The sequence below is a fragment of the Phoca vitulina genome, unplaced genomic scaffold (genome assembly GCF_004348235.1).
Source record: "Phoca vitulina isolate PV1807 unplaced genomic scaffold, GSC_HSeal_1.0 scaffold18, whole genome shotgun sequence".
NCBI classification, from domain to species: Eukaryota; Metazoa; Chordata; class Mammalia; order Carnivora; family Phocidae; genus Phoca; species Phoca vitulina.
In genome coordinates, this window is record NW_022589721.1 from 4624297 (window position 1) to 4635533 (window position 11237).

Below are 11237 nucleotides of genomic sequence, written 5' to 3' on the forward strand. Positions count from 1 at the left end.
CCCTTTCTTTCTGATACAGATCATATGGCATGGGTATGTTTCTCACCTTTGCCTAGAAGAAATTCTTTCAGCATTTCCGTTAGGATAAACGTTTGAGCTAAACTGATTTGGAGGGGAGAGTTGAAACTACCTTTTCTTTGTAAAATGCCCACCATTATGATTTTAGATGTTGTCTTCAATGTTATCTTTGATGTTAGTTAGCAAAGCATGTTGTTTTCTGTAGTGTTTCCTTTATAAGCAACTATAATTCTATTTATTCAATCAAATTCTGTCTTATGAAGCAGTTCATAAACCTTATATTGTGAACCAGTTGGATGTAGCGGTTTTAAACTCACTCATGTGTATTTCACTGTAGCTTGATATCGGTATCTCCTGGATTTTCAGCATGGAGTGGGGAAAGAAACCCTGATTACAGTTCTCTTTTCTCCATTTAAAATTCTCCATTTTTTGTTTTGTTTTGTTTTGTTTTGGCTCTTTTTCTCAACTGTCAGTGGAATTATTGTCTTCCTGTCTCCATATTCAGGTAGTATCAGTGGCTGAGTATCACCGCAGGATCGATGCTCTAAATACTGAAGAACTACGCACACTCTGCAGACGTCTCCAGGTGCCCCATTCAGTAGTTTAAACCCCTCCGGAGATTGAATACTCCCTGTTTTTAGTGTCTTTCGTCAGGGCAAATCTCATTTTTAAAGGATTTGTTTTGACTGCAGCACTAAAATAGCCCATCAGAAAATTCCTTTTTGTATTAAAGAGTTTGGTTTTGCCTTGAAGAGCTCTAGGATTATCTTTTCTGTCATCTTTTCATTTTAAAATATTCAGAGGAATTTTCTGGCACTGTAGAACTGTTCTCAGTACTGTGTGTTTCTTAGAGCAATGAGGAGTGTTCACTTAATTTTAAAATTGGAAGAATATTTTGGGTTTGAGGTTAAATCTTTACTAAATAGAATCTGAGAGATGAAGTACTGTCAGACAATTGAAAACCTTTTAATGAATAGCAAGACTTAAATATTTTCTCTTCTTTAAGGTTATTTCAGTTGTATCAACCTCACATCAAATATTTTAATGAGATAAATTGTTTTTGTTTTTGAGGTATTCCTGGTTGGATTAGAAATACTTCGGAATAGTATACCCTAGACATCAGAACTAGAAAAATTATTTAAAATTCCATGAAATAATCTTTGTGATTTTTTTTTTTTAATAACAAGAAAGTGATACAGTTGAACTCATTTTTCAGTTTTGTGTATTATTGTGTGTTTTCCTCTTCTTACTAAGATATGCTTTCATGGCTGTGCTAGAACTACTGATTTTTGTCTTTTCTTTTAATGCTGCTCATGCTGCCTTGGATTTTTTTTTTAACCTTTCACATCATCAGAATAAGGGTAAAACATGCTGATGATGTGAAAGAATTAATATAGTTTAACTTCTCATCAAAAAGCAATACAGTTCTAGAACATGTATTGGTTGAAAATATATGCTATTTAGGTTTGGTAAGAAATCTGTTAAAGGAACAAAATAGTTTAGCAAGATTTCATTCTTAATGGAATCAGTTGCTGTGCATTGCTGCATTTTAGTTATCTGCTCCAATAGAATTTTCCAACTTAAAAGTTTCATCAATAATAGTTATGTTTTATATCTTTTATTTCCTAATGTTACTGCATTTATATATTAAAATTAATGGTACTTTATAATTTATTAATAAAATATGAAAAGTATCAACAGAATAGATTGTATCCGAGTTTGAGTTAATTGACATTTTTATCATTTTAAGAATATCAGTGAGATCATTTCCATCATGCAAAAGCATATATTCTTTTTTAATGCATCACATTTATCTAATTTTTAAAATATAGTTATGAAAAAATTAAATCTATTGTGTGGTCCAACTCGATTAAAAAAAGTGTTTTGAAAATAAAATTAAGGAAGGCATTTTCTAAGTAATGGTAATTTTTCAGTGAAGCAAATAAATCTATGTATGCACACATACTGATGAAAATTATACTTTCTATTGGATCATTCTTTAAAATTTGGTACCCAGAAAGTTTTCTTAATTATTTTTGGCAAATTTTATGTTTACCATGAAAAAAACCCCACATATTTTAAATAGCACAGACAAATAGCAAGCTAGCTGCCTCACTTTTGCCCTTCAACAGGAAAATTAAAGTTTGCATGTGACTTTTCCTTTCACACAGAAATATGGGTGTTAATCATTATCTTTCCATCATATAGTGGTTGAGAAAAATATCTGTTTATAGTTAAAAAATCTTTTTCTGCATTGGATATACTATTGTTATTTGATGGAGCATCCTTGCCTTCTAAAATCCTAAATTAAAGTTTTAGCCCACTTTTTTAAGGTACAAAGTTTTATTTCTCTCAAAAGGCAGAAATTGTTTAATGCATGTTGCAATTTTATATTAACATGCTGCTGCTGTTTACTTCTTTAGATTACTACAAGAGAAGACCTAAATTCAAAGCAGATTGCTCCATTGAAAGCAGACCTGGAGTCTGAATCTTTTCGACCAAACCTAAGTGATCCCAGTGAACTCTTACTGCCAGATCAAATTGAAAAGGTATAACATACCCACATATGTGCATTTCTGAGCGTGTGCCTGTAAGAGTAAAACAGCCTCTTTTCAGTTGTTTTCAACACTAAAGAAGCAGGGTTACTGCTATTAGTCTTCCTTTCCTGTGAATAAAAGTAAACAAAATATAGCAACTAGTGTAAAAGATGATGTTGGGAGCAGGCATTAAAATAAACGATAGCAATTTAGATGAGATGTTGTAATAGCCAAAATTTTAATTTCTTACTGTGTACTAGTTACTTGTTTTATGTGGTTATCTCATGTAGTTTTTTACAGCCCCTATAGGAGTTGGATACTCTTACTGTGCGTATTTTATGAGTGAAAAAATTTAGGCATAAAGAAATTTAGTATCTTGTTCAAAGTCACACAGCTATAAAATGTTGAAGCTTGATTTCTAGGGCCCATTATTTGGGAAGTTGTTAATAATTAAGCTAACAGTCCCTTCAGTATTTTTGTTAATTCAATACAGAGGGTGAAAACAATAAGTAATCCCTATTTCTTGTCTCTCTTCTAATCCATGTCTTGTTTGGCATGTTCCTTTCTTTTCTTGGTGAACAATGACTTTTTCATGCTGAGAAATGTACAGTTATTCTTCAAGCATCTGTGTGTCTTTGAGAATAATCTCTACTGTTATTTTTGTAGCCTATATTTTATGAAGTACCATTATATTTCAGCTGACATTACTGTCTTGCACATTGACAATAAGCTATCAAGTAAAATGTTAACATTTTATTTTTCAAAGCTTACCAAGCATCTTCCACCAAGAACAATCGGCTATCCATGGACTCTTGTTTATGGCACCGGGAAGCATGGCACAAGCTTGAAGACCCTTTATCGAACAATGACAGGTTTAGACACCCCAGTGCTGATGGTGATTAAAGACAGTGATGGGCAGGTATGAAAAATAACTACATGGACACCTTACCCTTTAAGAGATTACAGTAAAAGTAACATTTAATATATTTTTTGATAAAAATTATTTTCATTAAGTTTAACTGATAATTTTATTGAGTACTTCTATTATACAAGGCATTTTTGAGTGCTACAGAGGATAGATATGAGCATGAATCATTAAAGGGATTATAGTCTGGTAAAAAAGAACATTTAAGTATACCAGTATCTCCTGGAACAAGCAAAATATGCCAAATGTACTGAGAACCTAGAGAAAGCAGAAGGGGTTTTCATATCTATCTGGACAGGTAAGAATGAAGTTCATGGAAAGGGTGAAAATAATAGAGTCTTGAAGCATAGGTTAAAGTTTTGAAAGTTAAAGAGAATTGTGTGAGGATGCTACCAAGAACAAAACCATAGGTAAGCAAGAAAAATATTGGTTTTTTCCTGAAACATCAAGTTCAGGTCAATTAGTTCAGATTGGAGAGTAATGAGAGGATGAAATAGCAATATTAATTTAAAAAACAAAAAACACTACTACTACTGACACCTTTATTGTGCTTTTTCCACACATTTGACTAATCATTGATAGGCATTGTCTTATTTAATCATCAAAGCCCTATGAGATTGATACTTTTATCATCACTGTTCTAAGGAAGAGTAAACTATGACTAAAAGAATTTCATCAGCTTCCCCAAAGTTAAACACCCAGTAAAAGGTAATTGCAGCACGAAAATGAAGGAACTGCTTACTACATGCCACAGCATAGATAAGTGTCACAAATGTAATATTGAGTTGAAAATCAGACACTAAGGAGTAACTATCTTATGAATGCATTTAAGGAAAGTTTATAAATGGGCAAAACAAATCTATGGTATTCAGGCTATTTAGCTTCCCTTGGGGAAGTGGGTGTGGTGATGCAGAGGAGGCACAAGGACAGCTTCTGAAGTGCTGATGATGTTCTGTTTCTTGGTCTAAATGAAGGTTAAATGGGACTTTGCTTTGTGATAATTCCACATTAAGCTGTGTATTTATATTTATATAAAACATATGTATATTATATATATGACATACCTTTCAATAAGAAAATCTATTTTAAAAATTGAGACTGTCAAAGTAGATTATCAGTAGATTATCAAAAATTAAGATTATAAAAGTGACTATAGAAATCATCTGTAAAACTCTACATTCCCTTTTTATCATGTGGAATCTTAGACCCAGAGCATTGAAATAACTTGTCCCAGTTCCTTATTCACTCATTCTTTTTTTAGGTTATTTATGTTGTGTATTTTGTTCTGTATAAGAGCATAGCATTACAGGTCCAAGCAATTCAGACCAGAGACCGTCCCTCATGGAATTTATTGTCTAATGAAGACAAAAAGAGCATATACCTTTTTAGTAGAATGTTTACCCATGCAGAAGGGTTTTTGCTTTCCTAAATCCTGTAATCCCACTGTAACGTGTTATCCTTATTGTACATGCGTTGTGCATATAAGTTCTCCTGAAATGTGATAATCACTTTTTAAGATTGTTAATTGTTATAATAAGCATCCTTTCAGATTTCAAAACTAGGAAAAATTTCCCATTGAGAAACTGATATGCCTTGTACTTCACAATAATGCAAATTTTATAACAGCTGATCGTGTTTCCCTTTTTAAGTAGGAGGAGATAAAATTATATTACATTTCTGGGTTTTTTTGCATCTTACTTAAACCTAAATAATGAGGTAATGCTTAATGAAGCAAATTAATAGTCATGTCATTGAACATGCCTTTTTTTTACTCCTTAGGTTTTTGGTGCATTAGCATCTGAGCCATTTAAAGTGAGTGATGGCTTTTATGGTACTGGAGAGACCTTTGTTTTTACATTCTGTCCAGAGTTTGAGGTAAGGACAGTTATTCCAATATTCAGTTTATAAAGAAATGGCATAATGAAAAGAACATGCACCTTGGAGTCGTATACACTTGCATTTGTCTCCCATCTCTGTCTTTTGCTAACTGTAACTTAGCACTTTTTGACCATTTTGAGGTTCAACTTTCCTATGGATAGAATGGGAACCATAAATATAACAGGATTGTTTAAAAATTAAATGAGAATCATATATACAACACTTGGCATAGTGCTAGACATACATCATGGTCTCAGTAAGAAGTATACATCATCGTTACTGTTCTGAATTGCCATTGTGAAATTCTTAGAAACTTTCAGTGACTAAGTTGCATGATGTAAGCATTGAAAACTTAAAAAATAAATCATTTGGGTTTAAATCAGTTAATTACCTTTTTCTTACGGCTTGATTAACTTAAATTGAATACATTCCAGTGCCAATAAGATCTAAAATGTAAAGATGTACGATGAATTTTAGTCAATATGTTGACTGTTTAAAACTTATTGCATGCAATCGCAGCATTTTGGGTACATTAAAATTCAGTGTGTCAAACCTTTACTTAAGAGATCTTGAAAAAAGGTTAAAGAAGTAGTCTTTAGAAATAGTTTCTATAATGAGCAGAATAGTTTCTATAATGAGCAGATAACACACTAGAAGATTTCTTAACAAACTTGTGCTTAAGTTGGCTTACCAGATTAGCCAGTGCTTTCCATTCCCTCATAAAACATAACTGATGCCTACAGCTAACTGGAAGTTTATAATTGTTACAGTTTTTTTTAAAGATTTATTTACTCATTTTAGAAAGAGTGAGTGGGGTGGGGGTGGGGGCAGAAGGAGAGAGAGGCAGAGCAGCAGACTCCCCACTGGACATGGAGCCTGATGTGGGGCTGGATCTCGCCACCCATGAGATCATGACTTCAGCCGAAACCAGGAGTCAGAGGCTGAACCAACTGAACCACCCAGGTGCCCCTGTTACAGATTTTTTAAGCATCAGTTGTGCTTATACTTAAATCATTTTATGCTGTTTCTACCAGATTATGTAATTAATTAGATGTTCTATAACTATGAAAAAGTGAATGTTAAAGTTTATTCTATTGAAAACTATAATGAATACTTAGGAAAAAGTTGATAAAGGTGAGGTGTGCAGTGCTAGAATTTGCTATTGTATTAGGTTTAGGTAAAACTCCCATGGAAGGTTAGTAAAAAATATTTAAGAATATGAACATCTAGAAATTTTGCTCTTGGACTTCTTAAGTGTTTTCATGTTCTCACTGCTCTTTAAAAAAATTGAAACTGGAAATCATAAACACATGTAGTGGGCTTATATAAGAATGATGGTAGGCAAATCTGTATCCAAAGAAAAGACCTTGGCCTTATATCAAAGTATTATCAAATTAGTGTACATTTATGTTTAATGTTAAAATAAAAGTTAATGGCATCTGTAACAATTTTTTAACTGATTTTCTGCTTCAACTTTTTTCATTAACCGTCCAATTCTTGATGCATACATAGAAAAGAGAAGTATGTATAAAGAGATAATAAGATTTGAGGAATTGGAAATGAAAGTTGTGTGCTTTTAAACTTCGTCATACAAATACTGAAGCACAAAACACCAGACCCTTCTGCCCAGTCTTTTGTTCTTACTGTTACTATTCTCTTACTGTCAATCTAGGCTTTGTTAAGTACTTGGGGTTTAGCAGAACTAACTCTGTATAGTGACCATTTTCATCTACATATTTAAAGCTTTTTATTTTTGTAGGTCTTTAAGTGGACAGGAGATAATATGTTTTTTATCAAAGGAGACATGGATTCACTAGCTTTTGGTGGTGGAGGGTAAGTCTCTTGAACATTTTACCATGAGATTTTTAAAGAAACTATTCATCTGTATTATTTATAAAGTCAGTTATTTTTGGAAAGTTTTGACATTAGAATCTTAATTTGTATACTATGACTAAGAAAACAATATATTTACAAGAAGGTGCTTAAGTGTAGTATGTGAAACTATTGATAAAATATTTATTCATTTTAAAATGCTGTTGATTCCCTTTTGATTAAAACCCATCTTTTAGTATTTGAAAGTGAAATACACTAACATCTTAGACCTTCTCAAATTTTTTAAAAAATCACGATGGTATGTTTCTCCCAATGTATAAAAAGATCAATTGTTTCCTTTTTATTCTACCCTGGAGACTATTTGGATTGATAGTTCAGAGAATAATAGAAATTTGTTTTCCTACAAAAAAATTGTGACACACCATCCCCCCAGATTTTCAGAATTTGTTTTCTTATTTGCTTTGTTTTTAACAGTATCTATTAGTCATTAATTTGATTTGATTCTTTTGCATAGCAAGCACTATGACAACTTTTATTTATTCATTCTGGTATCCCAGCTTCATTCAGTCTTTACAGTGTTTGGAAGTAATTGGCTCTACTTCCTGCTAGCCTAGACTTTCAAATAGTGCTTATTAGCAAACGTTTACTCCTTCTTTTGTTATTTCTCTCTGTCCTTCAGGACCAGACATAAAGTATGCTACGTAATTCCCAGACTTATAAAAGTATTGTTTCCCCCAGCTCTGAGGATATATAATAATTCATTCAGGCTGCAGAATCTTGTTAGCCTGCAAGAATATTCATTATCCTGAATGATTCTAACAAAATCTCTTACAACTTCTCTATAGATAGGTGTTTGGAGACATGATTTCAGTGATTAAAAAATTACCATGGTTATTATAGCCTTCTCTGAAGGACATAACCCGATAATTAAAAACCATGTTATTTTTAGTTGTGGGAATCAGCATATGTTTATATGTTCCAGTTACACCTTTTTTTATTGGTGGGGTGCAGGCAGTCATTCAGCCCTATCCCAAATGGTAATCTTACATGTGATTCAGTTAGCTCTCCAGGAAGGCCTCACAAGCAAATGGCTGATAATTTCAAGCTGTTAAGGGTGCCTTGAATCTTTGAAGATAACATACATAATGTCATTAGATGTCTGCTGGAACTTGATTTTGATTATACCACATGATTGCAGCAAGCTAAACTAAACACTGGGTCATTTGATAACAAACTAAGACAAATTTTCAGTCTTTGGAGAAGGAGAGTACAGGCTCAGAAACCTAGAGCTACAAGGACTTGATATTCCAGAATTCCAGACAGGAGCCCCAAAATCTAAATCATGATGTGATGGACTAAATATAGGCTTTGGAGTTAGACCTGATTTAGATTCTGGTCTCAACATGATAGTACATATGGGACCTTGAGCAAACTGAAGTCTAAAGTTTCCTCAGTTGTGAATTGGAGATTGAACCACACATGTTAATGTTAGATGAGAGGGAGTTTTCATGTTAAATATATTAAATATTTAACTCATGTCAAATATATTAAAACCATTTAGCGAAGAGAAACCCATAATACCAGGAAAAGAATAACAGAGTGACACCTGTCTCAAAAGAATTATATGTGAAATTAATTTTAGAGGATTCATTTTGTACTTAATCTGTGTAATGGGATGTGAACAAAACAAAATTGCTTCATACCAGTGTGAAAAGGAGTGGGAAAGGGTTTGAAAAAATTAATGATTTTAGAGTTTTGAATATTGAAATGTCTCATTTAAATTATTATTTTACAACCTCTGCAATACTTACCTTACAACTTAGGACGTAAGTATTAAGACATTATTGTTAAAACTGTTTTCTTTTATATATTGCAGGGGAGAATTTGCCCTTTGGCTTGATGGAGATCTCTACCATGGAAGAAGCCATTCTTGTAAAACATTTGGGAATCATACACTTTCTAAGAAGGAAGATTTCTTTATTCAAGACATTGAAATCTGGGCTTTTGAATAAATGTAATGCTCTCTGTCTTAGCAGGATAATGGCCCAAACCTGACATGGACAAGCATTGTTTGGAAAGTTCAAGAAGCAATACAATGTAACATGTCACTTGTGCTTTAAAGTTAATCATATCACCATTTTTTACAGCTATAATTTTGGACTTTATTTTTAAAATCATGTTTCTGTCCCAGAGTTTTTTAGGTTTAGACCATGGTGTGGGTCCATGCAGTGTAACAGCTTGGATTTTGTTAGAATTTTGGCAGCATTTTAATCATAGTGACCACCTCATCTACAATCCATGTTATCTCAGTCTCCTAATAGAATGGTGCTCTTTTTTTGAACCTCTTTTGGTTTATTACTTTTAAAACTATATTGATTGTTTTACTAGAGCAGTCTAATTGGGGCATTGAGAGAATGAAGACTAGATAATGCTGTAAGGCATCTGGAGGTTGGCACCGGTGACTTGGACAAGCTCAACTTAGTCATTCTTGTGAAGGAAAAGACACATGCCAAAATAATGCATATTTCATAAACCACTGAGTTCTAATTTTAATTCACACTACAGCGTTCTCTTTATTAATTTTGCAGGTATTCTTAATTTCATTTTAATAAAAATGAAATTTGAAGAAAATTCTGGTTGTAATAGACCACAATGCACATGATCTGCAGGTTTGGGCATATGCTTTCATGGTTGGATTATCTGATAAAGTTATAAAATACAAAGGAGAATGAGAACTTGATGATTCTATTGGACTTAATATATCAAGCAAGAAAATATACTATTTACATATTTGTAGCTTAGCAGGGCATTATCATAAGTACAAAAACTATGAAACAGATGCATATTTCTTCAACATATTGTGTCAGATATACTGTTTTATAGTTCTGTTGTTTTAGCCTTGTTGCGCACCAACTCCCAAAATATAGGTTCCTGTTCAAAAGGAAAAAAAAATGTTTTTTTGAGTGGTATATGTTACTAACTTATCATTAGCATTTGCTGTTAGAAAAGGGCAATGATTAATGTAGACAATATTGTAACTCAGTAGACTTGTTGAATATGCAAACTTACTGTCAAGTGACCTCAAAAAAAAAAAAAAAGACAAGATAGAATATACTAGTAGTTCTTATCCTCTTTTGTAGGAAACCGATAATATGCCATTGTGGCGGTCATTCATCAGTTAATTTCAGAGCTTCATGGTATGCAAAAAAAAAAAAAATCCTGCTGTTAATACATGTGACAGTGACCTTGTGCTGAAATTTCAGCTATTCCAGATAAACATTGTATATTATATTGTAAATTAATGTTTAAAGGTAGTTTTGTTCTTATAGAAAGTGTTGATTGCCAGGTTGCTTATAGCACTTTAAATTATTCTAAAAAGGAAATTATAAGCCAAATATGTTGGCTTTAGTAGTTTTAGTTGTATAGGACTTGAATATGTTTAGATCTTTTGAAAGTTTAGATAATTATCTAAAGAAAGCATAATGCTAATGGAAAACAAAATCTGATCTATTTAATATGCTATCGCTGAATATGAATAGAAATGTGGGCATCATTTCCTTGTCTATGTAAAGCTCTCTCATTATAAGTTAGTAACAATATATAGATTAAATGTTTACAATATAGAGAATTGTAAATAAATATATCATTTTTTCCCCTTTGGTCTTCCACAGCAGTATTATTGTCTTTGTGGAGTTGACTAATAATTAAAAAAGAAAAAAATCCTGTATTGGATTTCAATTACAATAAGGTCATAGTGGTGTATACCAAATAAAATTAAATACTTAAATACAAATTTGAGTTTGGATTTATTGAATAATCAAGTTACTTCCATATCTAAGAAGTCTTTGATTAAACCTGCTACTATGGTTTATGTGTAAAAAATGCTTCTAGTAGTTTTGGGTGGTGGTGGTAGTGATGGTGGTAATAGTAATGATGGAAGGATGCATTCAAGTAGAGAGAACATCATAGTTTAAAAAATGAGGAAGTGAGAGGGCACTTGACCTGTGAAGAAGTGCAAGTCATTTGATATTTTTAGTTTATGTTGA

General features: G+C 32.4%; 1 protein-coding gene across 6 annotated transcripts in view; it reads left to right on the forward strand.

The window, feature by feature from the left end:
• The window catches only part of LOC116639565 (oxidation resistance protein 1), a 154134-nt gene extending 143288 nt beyond the window's left edge, over positions 1–10846 (forward strand). For 4 of the 6 annotated variants that reach the window (XM_032416092.1, XM_032416091.1, XM_032416093.1 and 1 more), the window contains 6 exons: positions 524–604; positions 2442–2567; positions 3322–3474; positions 5260–5355; positions 7118–7191; positions 9068–10846. In XM_032416092.1, coding sequence (XP_032271983.1) covers positions 524–604; positions 2442–2567; positions 3322–3474; positions 5260–5355; positions 7118–7191; positions 9068–9203 — 666 coding nt within the window. In that variant the 3' untranslated portion in view covers positions 9204–10846. The remainder of the gene's footprint in view (positions 1–523; positions 605–2441; positions 2568–3321; positions 3475–5259; positions 5356–7117; positions 7192–9067) is intronic. The other 2 variants (XM_032416090.1, XM_032416095.1) reach the window with 1 other exon arrangement.
• The last annotated feature ends 391 nt before the right edge of the window (positions 10847–11237 follow it).